This window comes from Mytilus trossulus, chromosome 5 (genome assembly GCF_036588685.1).
Source record: "Mytilus trossulus isolate FHL-02 chromosome 5, PNRI_Mtr1.1.1.hap1, whole genome shotgun sequence".
NCBI classification, from domain to species: Eukaryota; Metazoa; Mollusca; class Bivalvia; order Mytilida; family Mytilidae; genus Mytilus; species Mytilus trossulus.
The window spans coordinates 26,073,858-26,095,774 of NC_086377.1; the positions used below are offsets into that span (position 1 = coordinate 26,073,858).

Sequence of the window (21,917 nt, forward strand, 5' to 3'; positions counted from 1 at the left end):
TTCGCTTGAGTCTTTTCGCGAATATCGTTTTGACCTTCTTTTTGGTGCATTAGCAAAGCTTTTTCTGTCACAGACAAAATTTGTCATAACATATCAGTAGTGTTATACAATAGGATTCAGTATCATATACCATTTGTAGATATAGGTATATCGCTAAATATTTGGAAAACAATACTCCTTAAGGTATATAAAAAAATATTGTCATAATTTTCACACCTCATCAAACGATTGGTATGTGGTTAATGAATGCAATCTTTCCTTTTTTTTTTGGGGGGGGGGGGGGATTTTGAGGGGGTGCTCATCATTTTGTCAGTAATTGTTGGTAATGGTGTTGATTATTACACAATGTAATACGAATTCTACGTATGTAATGTGTCTCTTCGAAGGTAAAAGAAAGACGAAAGATACCAGAGGGACAGCCAAACTTATAACTCGAAAATAACCTGACAACTCAATGGGTAAAAAGGAAAAACATTAGTAAACATAACACAAAATATACAACTACAGAATAATCAACACGAACCCCACCAAAAACTAGGGGTGATCTCAAGTGCTCTGGAAGTGTAAGCACATCCTGCTCCACATGTGGCACCCGTCATGTAACCTGTTACTTATGATATAACAGATGCGGTAAAAAGTCCAATTCGGTAGGTCACATTTGTGGGAAGCTTAAGGGGACGACGACGACGACGACGACGACGTAAGGACAATATCCGATATCATTTTTGAAACAGTTATTCATTAACGGTCAACCAACTCGTGATGGCGTCTGCAAAATGTACGAATTTAAAAATACTTTCATATAGATTGTTTTTGTATGCAATTTGTTTTTCGTGTATCTTTTTGTATGAACAAAGGCTTTGTCCATAAAACAAATGCATGTAAAAACAAAATGCATACCTTTTGAAGTGTCATAATTAAGTAATTGTTTGATTAACATTTATTTTGTAGTGCTACGAATTTTCTACAGTAAAAATAAAAAATCAATAAATAACTTGGATGCATTTAGCAAACTTTTGAAAATACTACTGTATTTTAATTAACATATTGAATTGTATAGAGTTTGATCTCCGTTTTAATTTAAATTTAGCATACAGATGAGTCTGACCGTTGTAAATGTGTCTTTTTATAAACAAGCTCGGTCAAAACGTTACTGTGAAAAATATTACTTCCTTCATAATGTATATCTGTATTCCATGTTCTTAATGATAGGCTTCTGGAATTATGAGAACCAAAAACATTTGTTTTTAACATTTTGGATGAAAAATATATACTCACTTCTACAGAATAATATGTTAATTTCAAGTGCCTTCCATATACAATTAGAATTTAATTACATGGATCTTATCTCATTAAAAGTTTTCAAATACAATTACTGGTCCACTTCACTAAATAACAATACAACATAATCAATCCGTTATATCATTACTATGGCATTGACCTGTAAACACTAAACGGTTAGCGATTTTCATACCAAAATATAATTGTATTTTAAAATCATCAATGTTTTTACATGTTAATTTATATTTGATCAAAATATTGTCCAAATATAGCAGCAATCAACATTTATTCGATTTTGACGTTGACAATTTTGTTTGTAATTGTATATATATATATTAATAAATGCAACAGTAGTAGAAAGTCATAAATTTATTGAGAGAAAACAAATCCGTGTTACAAAATAAAACCGAGACAACACATCACCTATAAGAGGAAAACAAAGAAAAAACAGAAAATTGAAGTGAAACGAAAACAAACGACAATCCAACATACGTTGAAACGAACTATTAAATAACAGCTACCATATTCCTGATTCGATACTGGACATTTTAAGAAAAAAAGTGGATTTAACTTGCTTTTGTGACTAGCCAAACCTCCACGCTTTATGTCAATGTTAAGAAACCCGCTACAATAGCAAATGAACATGACGGGAATGCAGTACAAATTAATACAAGAACACCCAGGAGAGCAAAATACATACATGTAGATAGATAATATTAGAATACATTGTGACATGTCAGCCACAGAAAAACAACTAATGACTTAATCTAATTTATTACAGTACACAAACACATCATAATAGAAATACGAACTGTATATAAAAAAAGAAGATGTGGTATGATTGCCAATGAGACAACTGTCCACAAGATACTAAAATAAATAGACATTAACAACTATAGGTCACCGTACATCTTTTAACATTGAGCAAAGCCTATACCGCATAGTCAACTATAAAAGATCCCAATTAGACAATGTAAAACAATTGAACCGTGAAAACTAACGGTCTTGAACAAAAACATATATGTAACACATAAACAAAAGACAACCACTGCATTACAGGCTCCTGACTTGGAACAGGCACATACTTAAATAATGTGGTTGGGTTAAACATGTTAGCGAGATCCAAAGCCTTCCTCTAACCTGGGACAGTACAAAATAAGAACGAACTATAAAAATCAATTGAAAAAGGTTTAACTCATCAGATTGACAAAAATACAAGTGGACGTAGCCGGTATGTCGGTCACACGAATGTATCAACGTCAAAGCTGTTTGTAATTGTATTAATTATTCGAAATGCTTTTTTTTTCATCCCAGGCATACAAATATATTTTTTCATAGCCGTATTTGGCAAACCTTTTTTAAATTTTTAATCCGTAGTGCTCTTCAACTTTATCATGTTTATACTAAGTCTTGTTTGATCTGAGCGTCACTGATGAGTCTAATGTATTGTGTACCAGGTTTAGTCACCATTATACCTCAAAATTACAACATTTGCCATAGAAATCCAAAGAATAAAGAATAATGTTTTTTTGAAATACCCAAGACATATGTTAATGACACAGAAATGTTTTTACTGCAATAAAATGTAGGATTAATAACCTACAGCTGTCTAATTCAAGGGAATATTGTTCGATCTACTTTTGTATACAACTGGATGTGACATACCATGATTTGATGTTATTACACCTAAAAACACCGTAGACATATCGGATCGGATATGCAAAAAAGCTATGATACCGTGTAAAGTAAATTCCAAAAAAGTCACTCAATCCCACATGGAAGAATGTAGTTAGCGATGAAAACTAACTATGTCATCAATATTTAATTTGTACGCAGTATTAGAAATATAAAAGAATACATTGTCATGAAACCATCATTGTTTTTTGGATAAAGTTTTCTGCATTATTGAAACTTTTATAATGTTATTTTAAAAAAAAATACCTATATGATCCATATACTCATATGGTTCGTCCCGTAAATAACCAAACGAGTATTTTAGAGAGAATACGCATATAGTCATGACTATACGCGTATGGTCCAAATACTCATATGGAACGGAACATACATGTACCCACAACATTTTTTAAAGAGATCAAATTTAAAACAATTATCTATCTCTGACTATTCTAGTTCTTTATTGATTTATTGTTTCTTGTTTTAAGCCTACGAAACAGAAGCAAATAAAGGTTCACATTAAACAGCATAATACATTACATCTGTGATAAGACTTTAAAAATCACAGATCCTGAAATTTTATAAAAAAATATGAAAAATTACTCTCTAACAAGATGTCTAAATGTTTATAAACTGAAACACAAGATATACTCCGTTCACGCAGAACTCTAGATGGCCCTAGATAGTCACTTCAAATAATAATAATTGTATTAGTTAACCAAATTCAATTACTCCGAACTTAAAGGAAGCCGTTTATTTAAAAGTTGTCTTATAAAACAAACAAAAAAGATTTTGAATATTTTGTTACTAGTAAGAACAAAGGTCTAGTTAAATAATTAACAGTATTTTTGCATAAGTTGCACAAAATGATTTGGTTGAAAATTGAATCACTACCTAAGCATGTGCAGACTATTTCGACCAAACACATAAGGCTTTCCAGCGGTGTACTTTTCCTCTAATATGGAAACCCTGGCTCTTCTTAATGCACGATGTAAGAGTGTTTTCAACAACAAAGTAAAGTATAAAGCGGAAGACTATTGTTGGACACAAATTCGAAAAGGTTTTACCACACAACCGTTAAGGTTATCTGAGAAAAGTAAAGAATGACATATAAATGTAAACTGAAACTTATGTTTATTCAAACAATTTGATAAGTGTTATCATTATTTTATTTTTTTAGTTTTATGTAAATGTGAATAACGTTATTAACATTTTTGTTATTTGCTCAGGTGCAATTTACTTGCATAACATACTTTATTTGGTTTAAAAGGAAGAAATGATAATCATTCAAGTGTATCTGTTGTTCGGACTGAGATATATAATAAAAATTTAAAACCAATCGAAAGCTTAAAACTAAACATGACTGTCTCAAAATATGCTAGATATGTTCTAGATGCTTACATGTCTAAATATCGGACTTTAGCGTATAAATATTGATATCTGAGAAATAATCATGTCACATGAGACACGACGATGCATCTCTCTAGAAAGCTGCATATATATGACATGTTTTCCACAAACTAACTGCACGAAGAGAAGGAAATATTTGCTCAAAGATATAGACGAAGTAGTTTTCATAACACATGTTTATAAAGGAAAGCTCAACAATAAAGGTTTGCGTTCCAAGGAAATTTGTTATATTCATGAATTCCCATACTAAATAATAATATAAAATTGTTAAGTGCACAGACGTTTATAAAAACATCATTGACATATATTGGAAGAGATATTTTAAAATGGTCACATTAAAATAGATATAGAATTACCAAAATTCGATGAAATTAGATAACTTGTATTAACAGATTTTAAATGATTTATACGTGTTACATTTTGAAGTTCTACCTTCGAAATAATGTAGGTGGTCAGCAACAGTCAGTTTAAAAATGTCACTTTCAGTGTCAATTGTTCCGCTTTACACAATGTCAAATTTGTGTGCAATAGTATACACCTATTGACTGTGTGTGAGGGTAATAGCAAGTTTGTTGTCCCTAAGGCAAAGCCGAGAGCAATAGTTGGTATGCAAGGGACAACAAACTTGCTATTACCCGTACACCCAGTTATTAGGTGTTTTATTATATTGAACAAAACAGCCATTAAGTATTTTTTATATATACCAAATAACTAATTTTCTAAAAGTGTATATTATGTATCATCTAAAAGAAAACAAAAATGTCACATAACTTTATATGTAAGCACATGATGAACTATACTTTTTTTTATAATTCGTTTTGTATTAATAACTATTTCATTAATTTCAATCAAGACTAGAAATACTTGTGACGTTTTCACAACGACGGCGGCGATATTTTATTTTTATTTGGCTGTAGAACGTAACTCGGTGAAATCTTTATGGTGACGTTTCTAACGTCGGGAATTTGAATTCGGCGCCGAAAGGGTTAAACTTTCTGTGCTTATAAAAAATTCTAGCTAAAATACACCAAACGCAAGTTCACTTTTAATATACGGAGAACGAACCCATATTAAGAATAATGTACTATATTTTAGATCTTTAAAAAATTCCCCGTGAATATTTTTTTCCTTCTTTTTTATGATTGATTCTTACAAGTGAAATTACAAACAACACAAACAGATTCCACCGTTTACAATATGAGCGGGAGTTTGACGTTGCAAAGCATAAGTAACCAAGCAGAGTAGTCAATGACATCATTATCGTCCCATGAAAAAAAACACACTGAAGTATAATAACAAAATATATTATCTAATATTGCACATGTTGCAAAAATGTAGATATAAACGGAGTCGGTAAACTGTTGGAAGTAATATGATTACAGAAAGTTAAGTATTTGATAAATTACAAAGGTAACAAAGAAACAGACCGGTAACAACCGTTGCCGGATAGTTTTTCTGCTCAAGTAGTCGGGGTAGGACCTTGACCTGACTACAAGTGCAGAAAAAAATATTCGGCTGGTTGTTACCGGCCTGTTTCTTTTGTTACTATTGTTTTTATCTGACTTGTACGACGTTTTAAGAAAGTAATAATAAATTTTGCAAGACTGAACATTTGAGAAACTTAGATAGCCATAAAGCAGTACATGTAAGTTATTGTATAAACTCATTTTTTTCATTTCCCTTCAACCGAGATTTTTTTTCACGAAAAAAGATCAGGAATCTAATAATTTGATAAAAAAAAGAACCATTTCAAGTAAAAGATGAATGTTGTACACATTTAAACTTTTTAAAATGCAACTTCGTAAAAAAGTTACATATTAAAGAAACATGTTAGTGGTAAGTATGATAACGTTTGTTTTTTTTATGGATGAAACTGGAAAGCGGGGAGGAGGGGGGCTCAATCATTTTAAAATTAACAGGCTGTGATCTTTATTTTTTATGAATAATTGCAAGATGTGTCATTCCATTCCCCCATTCCCCCTTAAGCAAAATGTAAAAAACGCACGCTTATTGCCAAATACATCAATTCAATATTCAGTGGTGGGGGTCCCTGGGGTTGAAACATCCGTTTTTTTTTTCTGATTCAAATGGGGACATAAAGTTGGACCTCCCTGCTTTGTCCTGGATTTAGACCTGGACCCGCTGATATAAATTCGATAATAATATAAAAATATCAAAAGAATGAGTTTCCTACTTATTTATTAAACTAAATGTTTATGAAAAAATGGATTTTGTATTAATATTATATTTATTCAGGAATATACTTTTTTTTTTAAATCATGCTCGTTTCTAGATCTGCAAGTGTTGATCGGGAATAAATACGTGTTACAATATAATCCAATCACAGCTTACCGCCCAATATTGATGACATAAGTTAAATGATTTTCTTCTAGATATCCTGCTTATTTAGACGTGTATGACATGACAATTGTTGTTCATAGGATCAATTGAAATATACACGTCAGTATCATCATTTCTTTATTTTCAGCATTGTCAAAAATACTATTCATATCCATATATTGAAGAAAACATTTATTGACCAAATATTTTGCTTCATAAAAGGGGCGTTATTTTCTTTGTTGAGAATATCAACTATTTACTTTTCAAGGCTATCACCCAAATGTTTTTGTTTAGGAATCATCATGCAAAACATTAATTTGTCATCTGCTTGACCATAACATTTTTTTTTCTCATAAGATTTGGGATCATTATATCAAAATTTAGGATAGAACTATGATCCCCTCTGCCCTCCCCCCCCCCCCGCTTTTGAAGTTAAATTTCTAATCCCTTAGTTTACTGATATGAATAGTATTTTACTGGATATGTTTGAAAACAGATATTGATGCTAACGTAAATATTTTGTTCAATAAAAAGATAGGAAATAAGTCGATGAACCAAAAAGATCAAATCTATTTGAAAGTTTAAGTAACAATGACCTCAGTGATCATGCACGGGTGATTCTATTCATAAAAAGTGTCCGTGAAACAACTAAAACGAGTCCGTGTATCATCTAAAAAGAGTCTGTGTAACACCAGTTAATGTACTGTTTTTTTTATAGCTCTGCGGAGGCAAAGTCGTACAACATGATTTAAATGTAATATAACTGTTGGAGTGAAACGCGTTAAGTAAATTAAATTAATGCATAAAAAAAATCAAATGAACTCCAGGTTACAGTTATGTTCAATTCAGGTCAAATTTAAATGTCTGTAGTCATGTAATTGAATAACAAATCATACGAATGGGAATTTACATTTTCAACTAAAAACTATTTCTCCATATTTATATGTAAGCGCTATTGTCTATTTATCATGTTTATGAATATATGATTGTGAAAAGGGATTAACAATATTAAAAAACAAGTTGTGAGTATACCTTTTGTTTTCTTGTCGGTCGTTAGTACCTTGAATTTTGTTCAGTACGAATTGACTGATAAGTTGATAAATTTAGCACATATTAACAACTTGAGTAATCCTGTAATTAGTCTATTGATATGTTTTGTCTGACTAGGTGTAGCTCAATTTCGCAGTTTTGTAAACCAACTCACTATAATATACATCATAGTAAAATTGGTGGTTAAAAAATGCCATTACTCCAGAATGAAAATATTGTTGCTGCTGGTGTCTACAAAAGACTCATCAATGACGCTCGAATCCAAATTTGTTTTCAAAAAGCCAAAAAAAAGTACGAAGTTGAAGAGCATGGAGACCCAAAATTCCTAAACGTGTTTCCAAAATAAAGCTTAGCATAATTATCATATTAACACTTAATTTGTTTCTTTAAAACCAATCAATACATGTATAACTCAAATGAACGTGTCATACATACCTATTTATACCTTTTTAAGCCATGTAAAATTATATGTATTCATTAAGAATTGAAAACGTTGTGGGTTTCTAGAATTAAAGGTAACATAGGCTGCTCTGTGTAACAGAAACAACGATGGCGATGCAAAATTTTGGTAATCAAGGTACAGGACCTAATCCTTATGAATTACCAGCTGGAAAAGAATATCACATATTTATAGCATGTTGTGGACTAGATAGTAGGAAAGGAAAATGGCTAATGGAACAACTTGAAAGCCGATACCCTTTTCGCTGTGTCTATCACGAGCGAGATTTCCGTCCTGGTGCAATGATTGTTGATAATATGAGAGAATATATGGACAAGAGTGTCAAAGTTTTGCTGTTACTGAGCAAAGGATTTTTTCAAAGTTACTACTGCAAACTTGAGGAAACATTTGCTATATCCTTATCAGATGAAGCAGGACAAAACTGTATTATTCCTGTTTTATTAGAAGAGGTACCTTTGCCACCAGTATTACGTCACATGACATATATTGATGCCAGGCTACAAGGGGATGTGGTGGCACAAATTCGTGAAGCCTACTGTAGGACAGGTATTTTTATTTTAGAAAATATGATATCCGCCAAATTGAATGTGATTGAAACATTAAAATTAAATGAACGAAATGACATAAGATTTTTTCATATGTCTGTTGAACAAAAGATGCTATCATCATCAAGACATTCAAGACTCAATCAAATCTTAATCAAGTCAAGACACCTAGATATATATATTTTACGTATAATATACTATAAAGTACATATAAGGGCCATAAAAAAGTCTTCAACTCTGATAATGTGTAATGTATATATGAAAATGTTAGAAAATGTTAAGTTAATTTTGAAATAGCAGATCACATGCGAATAAGAATTTGTGGAATCATTTCCAACGAGACAACTCTAAACAAGTGAAAAAGCAATTCAAGTGAACAATCATCTTTATCTTTGTGAGAATAATGGAATAAAAATAAAAACCGCCAAATTCATTAACTGAAGATTCGGTATTTTGAACTTTGTTAACGGACGTCTATAATTGGATTTCTTTTAATTTAAATAAATTATCTGAACTCTTATGAACTTCCCGAACTATACTTCCTCGTCTGTGTTGGAATAGACCCAATAAGTAATCAATAGAAAAGTTTTGACGTTCACGGTCTAGTGGGAAAATGGTCTTAAACTAGGACATATTCTTAAAATAATATGTTATGAATATAATATATAATGCTTTATTGAATAAATTATATGGATACAAGGACAGATATAGGATAAGTTGCAAAAAATTGAAACAAATTTTTTTAACAGAATTTCATCACAGAATATGATCAAATATTAACAATCAAATAAATTTACATTACAAAATAGATATAAAATCCGATGCTTTAATTTTGATATGGTAAACCCAATAATGTGTTGAAATATGTGGAACAATAAGCCCTAACTATTTTCTTACTCCTATAAACATGTATAGGAAATATAGTATAAACGGTATGAACACATTTTTAAAATCAATATTGATTTCAATAGTGCACACTGTGAATACATTTCTTTTACAGCTCATCAGATTGGCCTTTCCCCAAGTTTATGTCATATCGGAGGTATGTAGAAACAAATTATAATTATATCATTGGTATAAGATAATCGATAAAATGAATTTAAATACACTACTGATATAGTATATACTTCATGAATAATACCCGTAATAATAATTTATAGACCGTATGCAAACTATTTTAATAACAAAAAAAGAAGGAGCGTACTGTTACCATAACAATACAGAACAAACAAACACGTCACGTTAACAACTTATACTTCTGTTCAGATAACATGATTGTATAATTAGTTCGGTCCTAGTTCGAAATACCAAATTCGAAATTATGATTAAATGATAGTAATTCGTTTGTAAAAGTTGAACTAACAATCCCACATGAAACTAAGAAAGTCCCTTATCAAACGTCAAAATAAAAACTCGAGCGAATAGAAAAAAAGGAGTAGGTCCAGTAAGGACCGATTTTGGCCTCAAATTTCAAGTTCAACTGACGAAAGATGTTGACCACTTTTTAAACACTTTAGTGTCTATTTCATTTGCATCAATTAGTTTATGTGAAAGATTTAAACTGGTTTATAATCATTAAAAACGATCAGATTCAATCTCAAATATGAAAAATCTACCAAATATACCAAAACATGTAACTTTTTATGTTTTTTTGTCAAAATTGAAAGTGACCGAATCTGTGTTCATCCTCAACCTTTATATATAATATGTATTATCATAAAATACAACTTACATTTCAATATTAAGGATGAACACGAATGCGGCCACTTTCGTTTTACCGTCTGAAATTTAACAAAAATGCTAAAATTGTGAAGATTTCAGTAATTTAGCATGACTTAATGGTGCTAGTACCCGATATATGTGCATTGTATTGTAAAACAACAGCCCATATTTATGTAGCAGAAGCATTCTACTGTCAAATAAATAACTAAAAGTTTACATTTTCACAATTTTGTGAAACTGTTATATTTTTTGGCCAAAAGGGGGTCTTACTGCACCTACTCTTTGTCAAAGATCTCAAATGATAACATTGTCATTATCATGCATCTGTAAATAGTTATGACATATCTGAAATGTCAAGGTCGATCGTTGAGTACATTTTATACAAAATATGTTTTACGTGATGATAATGGAAAACGCATTGGTATCGTAGAGGGCCACCATAGTTCATTATGCGTTTGTGGTTGTCGTTGGAAATTTGAAGACTTCAATCTTAATTATGCTCACTTTGATGAAGATACTAAGCAACATGCAAGTTAAAAACTTTGATTCATGTAGAATCTTATATGCTAATGAATAATCAAACCTCGCACACAATAGACCACTTTCGAGTTCATCCGTCACCGGAAAAAAACTCGTCAATTATACGCACCTTTATGACGTCATTTACCAGATAGAGGGGGTCGCCTGTATCCCTGCACTATTTACGTTCATCAAGCGTCTTAGTGATCGTCATTGTGTAGGATAAACTAGAAATAATGGTTGTTCTGTAGGTACTTAATGACAATTCCCTAATGACAGCAGTGCTGGTTGTCAATTTTGAGAATTCAATTTGCCGAAAATTTTGTACAATATAGAATTATAGTTTTCCAACCACTCGCTCAAAATTGGAACGGAAGTGACGACGCCTCTAAACGCACAAATGACGGTGATAAAGGCGCGTATAATTGGCGAGTTTTTTTTCGATGAGGGATGAACTCGAAAGTGGTCTATTCACCTATAGAGATGACAATGTGTGAACAAAAACTAAAATAACGGGGAAAATGTCGAAAATAGAGGTACAGAAATCAACATTGTCTTAATCATTATACAAAACAAACAAGTACAATGTATTTCTGTAAAACCAATGGAATATATTATAACAAAGTTCAATTATGGGTGGTACAAGTACAGAGCTTCCTCGAAGGGGTATAGCCATAACTACAATAAACAGTACAGGTCATGATAAACAAACACAAAAACGCAACATTATACCACGTTATTAAAGTGTTAAACACGTATGATATATACATTTATTATACTTTACGTTAAAAAGCCATATTTTTATTGGCAAAGAGGAGGGTGTCAATTTACTCTATCACATGGCTGAGAGGGTGACAATTTATTTTAATGTTACCCTCTCGTCTAGACCAATCAGAAATCGATAATTGAAAGAACAATGAATTGAATTTACATCAACGAATTAAATACAATGCTTAAATTCTACGTTTTGGCTCAGATTTTATTATCGACTGTTGATTAAAATAGATTAAATATAACATCTTGCTTGACTTTTTTTTTTTTTTTGTAATGCCCGTTACGTTGTTATGAACGTGACGTCATAGAAAATACTTTTAAAATAAAAGTAATCTGTAAAAGCCAATAATGATAGGACATTCAGTATAATGGCAATGTCTTTTCGAGGGGTTCCAATCAGTTCTATCGACTCTCAGCTATGTGTTATTTAATTTTTTATACTGAATGTCCTATCATTATTGGCTTTGTCAACCTTGGTTTCGCCACTAAGACTGGTGATAGTATACGTCTAAGTAGCAGATGCTATGATGCCGTCAGTTAATTTTTGAATTAGGCTTATTAATGTGGCTTGTTAACATTTCGACCGTCGTTTGTCAACAAAACACACAAAAAATGTGCACGAATGTGCCGAGTTATGTTTCTATAAAATATGAATTTAAATGACATTCCTATTTGTGCAGATTGAAGAAATGTGCTTCGATGCCACTGAGACCCTAAATTCTAAACCTGGTATGAGATTTTATGGGTACTTTACACAGCGACGGGAGTTTATAGGAGTTTTCCTTGCATGTCTAATATACAGCGTTTTAGTTGTTGGGATATATCTGACGTACATACAAACTACTAACCGATCTTTCGATGGAACGGATGTGTATGTTCCTATCGTTGTAGGAGTATCATTACTTCCGACTGTTTACTTCTTAGTTGCTGGCTATATAGGTTCAAAGGTAAGATTTTATCTCAGTGAAATATATTTCATTTTAAATTTAAACCAATTTAAACTTTCGTAAAAATTCTGACTATTAGTACCTTTGACCGTGTACATGTCCGAACGTCTGCATGTCCCAACATTAGTTTCGGTTATATAACTTCAGGATATACCAAATATTATGACATTGAAACACAATGCTTATTGAAACAATAAACATCAAGTAAAACTCGCTAGCGACTCGTTTATAGTTCACACGTTATGACACCTAAGTTAACATATTGTAAAAATTGTTCACTGTTTTGTTTCCAGTCTCTCACTTAAATTGCCTCAACCAAATGTATGTCATGAACCTTAAGCTTATACACAATGTTTATTACCTCAAAAGTCATATCAAGTACGAATTGGGTGGCGTTGCGTCTTCCGTTCTCACGTTATCCACCTTTACACTATTATATGCAAGTGGAAGCATCTTCTTTCTGTGTCTCGTAGAGACATTCTCAATATATAACGTTTTATTTTTCATAAAACTGTACTGGTTTCTATTCAATCAACACATAGCGCGCATTCGTGTTGGTTTATAATAAACAGACCTCTTAAATAACAACAAAGATAAAAGTCCCAAGCCTACATGTACATGTACAGAGAAGTTACTTTTATTTCTCCACATCAGAAAAGGAATACAAGTTCTATATGAATTCTTGTCAATATTTTGATAAAAAAAAATGTAAACTGATTTAGCCTACTTTATGATTCATTGTTTGCAGTTGACAAGAAAATATATTGAGACAACGTTGTGGAAAATAGTCAAACAACACTACAAGAAATCGAAATGTTTGATGTTTTACGATAATGTACCAGTTGGTGATTCGCCGGTATCCTTTTGAACGCTGTTTATGTGTGAATATTACATTCACTAAACTTGATTTGATACTAAGTAATGTATTTCAAAACCATAAACTTTGCTCTTACAACAATTAAAATACGTGTTATTTTTTATTTGATTATCAAAATTTTTATTAGACTTATATTCCTTATTGGAGTTCGAAATAACAGAAAAAGATGCAAGGTAACAGTTGCTGGTCTTTGAGCGCTAGATGTTTTTTGTATTTTTGAATCGATGCCTTATCAAAGTATGCCTATAATTTATTATATATTTAGATATGACAGGCAAGTTAATGGTACCAAATTACAATAACTAACTGTATTATCTTCAAACGTAAAAATATATTATATCTAAATTAACAAAGTAAAGATGTGTGGACGGAAAACCCTACCAAATTTAGTTTTGATTAACTACGATACAAAGCCGTGTAAGGTAAGTTAGATCAGATTTGTTATTAAATGTATTACAATTCGCCTTTTCAGAATCTGATGCATTCTGGGTAATATTTTCAAAAGAGTGGACCAAAACGTCGTGATTGGTTAGAAATGTCAACAACAATGGCAATTCAACCAATGACGTGACATTTTTTTCATTTTGGGGTACAAACAATGAATTTACCAATGATTCTTTAGATTCTGAAAAGGCGAATTGTATCAACGAAAAAGCGAAAATATACAATTACACGAAGAAGAAAATTCCGGAAAAACTCTTCATCTGAATTGCTACAAAAGTAAAAATTATTAAAACAAAAGCAATGTTGTAACTTGGTATACCTTTATCAGATATTTACAGTAATGTTGGTCCTCTTGCTAATCATTGTTTTCAAATGTGATAATTGAGTTATAACCGCCGTGTTTGGCTTCAACTGGAACAATTAATGACACATTCCTAGGAATACGGTTTTCTTGAGAGTTTTTTATTTGACCGTAATCGTAGGTTGAAAGATGATTTTTTTAGTCTTGGGGATATAACTAACGTATCTTTGCAAATTTCTATTGGCGGTTACTACATGTAGTATTGCATTTTTTATTAATTCTGACGGAAGTACCTGAAATGCAAATCTATACTGAAAGGGAAAAAAAGAATCAACATTTTTCGAGTAGACTGAAAACTCGGGTTTTTGGTTACAATACAAGAAAATTTAACCTCGTGGGTATTTCCCTATTTCTAGAAAAATCATAAAATGTTTTGGGAATTTTGCTTGGCTTTTGTTTTTACAAATGTTACACTTTTCTTATGAAAATTGACGAAAGTTTTGACCAGAAAAGAAAGCAAAACATTCGAATAATTGAACAAAAATGCCCACAAATTGTTGAAACGACGTCATGTGTTAATATTTGACAATTGCATATTCGATATTTCTTTAAGTAGAAATAAAAATATATTGTATATATATATATATATATATATAAGTACGTCTGAGTCAGTGACAACCCTACAACAGATGTATCCATCGGATCGCCATCAATGATGGTGATACATGGCTGTGTACATAATGTATATACAACTCGTCTAAACATCAACCCAACAATGTTAGATCTGTAAATTTGCTTTCGCAAATTTTGGTTCTTCCCTCGCCGGGATTCGAACCCATGCTACTGTGATATCGTGACACCAAATCGCCTGCACTGCAGCCGTCCCGCTAGACCACACGACCACCTGGGCTCTCAAAAAAAGAGCTTTCGGTGGCCATATGTTACCTTTCCACGTCAGTTTTAATCTAGCGGCGTACTACAGTACATGATATATAAGGCATGAAGATGTTATTGTTACAGATCAGCTAAATTATCTATAGTAAAGGATCCTACAAATTAATGTAAGATACAGTCACAGAAAATAATTATATTCATAAGTACGTCTGAGTCAGTGACAACCCTACAACAGATGTATCCATCGGATCGCCATCAATGATGGTGATACATGGCTGTGTACATAATGTATATACAACTCGTCTAAACATCAACCCAACAATGTTAGATCTGTAAATTTGCTTTCGCAAATTTTGGTTCTTCCCTCGCCGGGATTCGAACCCATGCTACTGTGATATCGTGACACCAAATCGCCTGCACTGCAGCCGTCCCGCTAGACCACACGACCACCTGGGCTCTCAAAAAAAGAGCTTTCGGTGGCCATATGTTACCTTTCCACGTCAGTTTTAATCTAGCGGCGTACTACAGTACATGATATATAAGGCATGAAGATGTTATTGTTACAGATCAGCTAAATTATCTATAGTAAAGGATCCTACAAATTAATGTAAGATACAGTCACAGAAAATAATTATATTCATAAGTATTTCTGTGACTGTATCTTACATTAATTTGTAGGATCCTTTACTATAGATAATTTAGCTGATCTGTAACAATAACATCTTCATGCCTTATATATCATGTACTGTAGTACGCCGCTAGATTAAAACTGACGTGGAAAGGTAACATATGGCCACCGAAAGCTCTTTTTTTGAGAGCCCAGGTGGTCGTGTGGTCTAGCGGGACGGCTGCAGTGCAGGCGATTTGGTGTCACGATATCACAGTAGCATGGGTTCGAATCCCGGCGAGGGAAGAACCAAAATTTGCAAAAGCAAATTTACAGATCTAACATTGTTGGGTTGATGTTTAGACGAGTTGTATATACAGTATGTACACAGCCATGTATCACCATCATTGATGGCGATCCGATGGATACATCTGTTGTAGGGTTGTCACTGACTCAGACGTACTTATGAATATAATTATTTTCTGTGACTGTATCTTACATTAATTTGTAGGATCCTTTACTATAGATAATTTAGCTGATCTGTAACAATAACATCTTCATGCCTTATATATCATGTACTGTAGTACGCCGCTAGATTAAAACTGACGTGGAAAGGTAACATATGGCCACCGAAAGCTCTTTTTTTGAGAGCCCAGGTGGTCGTGTGGTCTAGCGGGACGGCTGCAGTGCAGGCGATTTGGTGTCACGATATCACAGTAGCATGGGTTCGAATCCCGGCGAGGGAAGAACCAAAATTTGCGAAAGCAAATTTACAGATCTAACATTGTTGGGTTGATGTTTAGACGAGTTGTATATACATTATGTACACAGCCATGTATCACCATCATTGATGGCGATCCGATGGATACATCTGTTGTAGGGTTGTCACTGACTCAGACGTACTTATGAATATAATTATTTTCTGTGACTGTATCTTACATTAATTTGTAGGATCCTTTACTATAGATAATTTAGCTGATCTGTAACAATAACATCTTCATGCCTTATATATCATGTACTGTAGTTCGCCGCTAGATTAAAACTGACGTGGAAAGGTAACATATGGCCACCGAAAGCTCTTTTTTTGAGAGCCCAGGTGGTCGTGTGGTCTAGCGGGACGGCTGCAGTGCAGGCGATTTGGTGTCACGATATCACAGTAGCATGGGTTCGAATCCCGGCGAGGGAAGAACCAAAATTTGCGAAAGCAAATTTACAGATCTAACATTGTTGGGTTGATGTTTAGACGAGTTGTATATACATTATGTACACAGCCATGTATCACCATCATTGATGGCGATCCGATGGATACATCTGTTGTAGGGTTGTCACTGACTCAGACGTACTTATGAATATAATTATTTTCTGTGACTGTATCTTACATTAATTTGTAGGATCCTTTACTATAGATAATTTAGCTGATCTGTAACAATAACATCTTCATGCCTTATATATCATGTACTGTAGTACGCCGCTAGATTAAAACTGACGTGGAAAGGTAACATATGGCCACCGAAAGCTCTTTTTTTGAGAGCCCAGGTGGTCGTGTGGTCTAGCGGGACGGCTGCAGTGCAGGCGATTTGGTGTCACGATATCACAGTAGCATGGGTTCGAATCCCGGCGAGGGAAGAACCAAAATTTGCGAAAGCAAATTTACAGATCTAACATTGTTGGGTTGATGTTTAGACGAGTTGTATATACATTATGTACACAGCCATGTATCACCATCATTGATGGCGATCCGATGGATACATCTGTTGTAGGGTTGTCACTGACTCAGACGTACTTATGAATATAATTATTTTCTGTGACTGTATCTTACATTAATTTGTAGGATCCTTTACTATAGATAATTTAGCTGATCTGTAACAATAACATCTTCATGCCTTATATATCATGTACTGTAGTACGCCGCTAGATTAAAACTGACGTGGAAATGTAACAAATGGCCACCGAAAGCTCTTTTTTTGAGAGCCCAGGTGGTCGTGTGGTATAGCGGGACGGCTGCAGTGCAGGCGATTTGGTGTCACGATATCACAGTAGCATGGGTTCGAATCCCGGCGAGGGAAGAACCAAAATTTGCGAAAGCAAATTTACAGATCTAACATTGTTGGGTTGATGTTTAGACGAGTTGTATATATATATATATATATATATATATGAGTTCTTATGGGACAACTCTCATTCACATCACAATATCTATGTTAAAAATAAAACAGTTATAGGTAAATTTACGATTTTAATACGCAGACTTGGCTCACTTCGAACAGCAAGCTATAAAGGGTCATAAAATAACTAGTTTAAAATTACACAAACGGGACAACCATAGGTTTAATTTATAAAAAAACCGTGAAGTACATATGAACGATTCCAATAAGCGACTACCACTGAAAAATGCATGCAATATATAATATATCATTGAAGATTTACGACATGCAGCTTTTGACAAATTATTCAAACGTTTTTCTTTTATTTACTTTTAGGAATACGTCCTGCTTTTTCTACGAAATAAGTTTTCAGGGTTTGCAGAGAATCACGAGGCATTCGAGGTACACATCCATTTTGTTTCTTGTTTTTATTTTTGTTGTTTCCTTGAAGTTAACAAAACTGTATAAGGTTTGACATAGGATCAATTATATTGACAGAAAGAGTTGATAACTTGACATCAAAATTGTATGTTGATTCAATCAATGTTTTAATGCTATCAATCATACATCTATAATTACATTAGATGTATGTTTCATTATAATACGTTATTCTGATTGGCTAATTGCACATCGCATGTTATTCCGTAAGCAATTGCATGAGACAATAACATTTCATTCATGATGACACGAGGTCCCACAATAAAGTGCACAGGTGAATTTAAATATTAAACTTCATGGAAATCGCGTCTTTATAATCCTAGATAAAAAAAAATGTAATTATAAGTATTGAAGGCTTCTTTTGGTAACTTTATAGGGTTGTAAAAGCGTTGACCGTGCGTACATTTTCAGATTGAAGCGCTTCCGCGCTTCATACAAAATGTACTTCGGTCAACGCTTTTACACCCCAATAAATTCACTTAAAGAAGCATTCAATTCTTAAATGAAAATAATTCTGTTTAAAAGCTCAATTCTGAATTTCCGATCATCATCACTTGCACTTTGATTACTTTCCATTTTTACTGTAATATTGGCCTGCTTATGCCTAATGAAATATCAAACAATTGATTTCGAGATATATGATTTTAAAGTAGATTTTTATGGTTTATGTAACCAACTCAAGCTCTGTATTCGAAATTTCGCTGTCTTTCAAATGTGTACGTATGGTCGAAGGTTACTGAACTTTTACCTTTGTAAACAATTATTTATTCCAGGAATGGGCTGATAAACTTATTGAATGTACTATTGCATACTACTCGCATGACATCATCCATTGGGAAGATTTACCAAAATCCTCTTACAACAGACACGACACCTGGAAACAACGGGAATGTATATGTCAGCTTGTGGAACCACATCTTAGCGAATTGTCTTTAGGACGGTGTGTGTGGTTTAAATATCTTGGCAAGCGTGAACACAAAACATTTTCAAACGGTACCGTAACGTATGGAAGAACAATCATTTTGTAGAACAAGAGAGTGAAAATATGTATCTTATACATTTAGATAATAAAAATATTTGATAATTGCCCAATTGTGTTTGATTCAAAGATATAAATTACCTTTGATCGTCATGAACAAAGTACCAAACAAAATATATGCAGCGCCTGAGAAACAGATAGAAGTCGTCAAACAATGTCTAAGGTTAGAAGAAAAAAATTAAGACTGAAGAGGATTCAAAGCTTGACATTTTGAATAGAGACATTTCCATTGATACATGTAATGGCTTTGTTTATATAGATGACCAACAACAACACAAGTATTCTTCCAATCTTCGTAATTCCATTTTGATATATACTTGCCATTTCTTTTGTCACCTATTCGAGTGTGCTGTTTTCATTTCGTTGTAAAAATTATGTTCCTATTTTAATAATTCGGTTGGTGGTTGTGTAATTACATATGTTTTAGTGCAACATACACAGCTAATGTTATCACACTTTTACACGTTTTTTTCACATAAGCTTAGGTCTGTCGGAAAGCTATGGTTATTTGTTTCTCTATAGGTATATTCTGACGACATACGGTACTGTATATCATAACAGCAAATGTCATACTACATGAAACCAGGTACATGCACCTGTCACACCCCTTTCTGCGCATGTCCTAAGCCAAGTATCTCGACTGTATTTAGTCTGACATGGGTTTTTTTCGTTTATCAAATTTTTGTCAACAACATTTGCTTACATTCACGTCATTTCGGGCGTCTATTTTTATAGTTTGTAGGTAAAGGGTTTTAAAAATCTATTTCCATATAAATATCTTTATAGCTTTATTCGGCGTGAGCCAAGACTCCGTATTTAAGACCGTACTTTGACCTATAATGGTTTACTTTTATGAATTTTGACTAAGATGGAGAGTTGTCTCATTGTCACTCATACCACACCTTCTTATATCTATATAACAAGTAAACTAGACATATTGCTCTGATAACGTTCTATTGTTGGAGACTCTTGATGTCTTTTAGGTCCTTTTAGTTTTAGGTTGACGATTTGTTCTTTGGCTTCATATCACAAATAGAAGTTTGTATTTCATGTCAGATTAAATCACAAAAGGTAACAGGGGTATATAACTATAGTCCCCCAAAAATAATCACCTACTACATTTGCAAAAGGATCAAGAGAAAAAAAATAGAACCCCCCCCCCCCCCCCCTCCGTTCTTATTTCCACACTCACTATTAATAAACTTCGCACAAAAAAGTGTCATATTAACAATGATCTTGTTATAAAAATAACCAGAATAGAGAAGTCACGAAGATATGCATTGGAATTTACATTTAGAAACGTTATAAATATAATTTTTCTATCGGATTCTTGTAAAGTTTGCAATAATTAACAGTTAAAAGCGTACCCTTTATGGAAAACAATAAAGTTGACTTACATATGGACATTGAAAATTGGAGAACATCTCTGTCTGTGTAGCTGATTGCTGATCTTTGGTAGTTTGTTTCTTTTTTTAACATGTATAAAACTTGTTGTTCGGTGTGAGCCAAGGCTCCGTGTTGAAGGCCGTACTTTAACATATAATGGTTAACTTTTTAAATTGTTTTGTGGATGGAGAGTTGTCTCATTGGCACTCACACCACATCTTCCTATATCTAATTAAGATGATAATACATGCAATACATAAATAATGCGAATGACAAATATCTATATAAATATATGAACAAATATTTACATATAACATAACAAACATGAAATCTTTGTCACTTTTAGCATCTTCCATTGAAAAAATATCAACAAATAGGTTTCATATCTATCATATTCTGTGCGCATGTTAATGGAAGCTGTAGTATGCGGACTAATTGTTCATTTATTGATCTGATAGGGTCTATGCATGCTCCAAATGACAACAGGAATATGTAAAACCATGCTAGTAAAAATGCTAATGGCCACGCCACAAACCAGATAAGGAGAAACCATATGATAGCTGATAGACACCCTATAGCCCCGCCTCCTTCACCTGTACCCATAGTTATCGTTACCCGAATAATTCAGCTCCTATGTCTCATAACAACTATCAAACATGCGAGGAGAAGCCGAGGTGTAATCATCGTAGAGCGGCGGATTATCTTAATCAGAATATTTGGGTTAAATGTATTGCTAAAAAGAAAATCGCGTGTTTCGAATTGGAAGAGATAAAGTTTGTAACGGTAGTTCTCGCTTTAAGTACATTATTTTATATGCATACTCTTACCTTTGGGTTTTCACTTTGTATCAGGACGAATGCAAAGTCATATTAAATTGTTTTTGAAATTATATCATTATTTTAGTATAATCAACATTCCTTTTAGCAATATCTGTAACCCGAATATTCTAATCAAGATATTTCGCTGATCTACGAATGCCGAACTTCGGCTTTTCATCGTGAGTGGGAGGATCCTTCGATATAGTCACCTATAAGGGACCTCGAAATAACAAATTTGAAAGAATTA

General features: G+C 33.0%; 1 protein-coding gene across 1 annotated transcript; it reads left to right on the plus strand.

The window, feature by feature from the left end:
* Nucleotides 1–8,304: 8,304 nt before the first annotated feature.
* LOC134717787 (uncharacterized) lies at nucleotides 8,305–19,475 on the plus strand. The gene is made up of 7 exons (XM_063580279.1): nucleotides 8,305–8,761; nucleotides 10,817–11,010; nucleotides 12,456–12,722; nucleotides 13,471–13,578; nucleotides 13,959–14,021; nucleotides 18,326–18,391; nucleotides 19,201–19,475. The coding sequence occupies exons 1-7, from the start codon at nucleotides 8,305–8,307 to the stop codon at nucleotides 19,453–19,455; spliced, it is 1,410 nt and encodes a 469-aa protein (XP_063436349.1). The 3' UTR covers nucleotides 19,456–19,475.
* The last annotated feature ends 2,442 nt before the right edge of the window (nucleotides 19,476–21,917 follow it).

Coding starts and splice junctions, on each gene's coding strand:
- LOC134717787 (XM_063580279.1), top strand. CDS start 8,305: ATGGCGATGCAAAATTTTGGTAATCAAGGTACAGGACCTAATCCTTAT. Junction 12,723..13,470: donor CTGGCTATATAGGTTCAAAG/GTAAGATTTTAT, acceptor CATTGTTTGCAG/TTGACAAGAAAATATATTGA. Junction 14,022..18,325: donor ACGATACAAAGCCGTGTAAG/GTAAGTTAGATC, acceptor ATTTACTTTTAG/GAATACGTCCTGCTTTTTCT.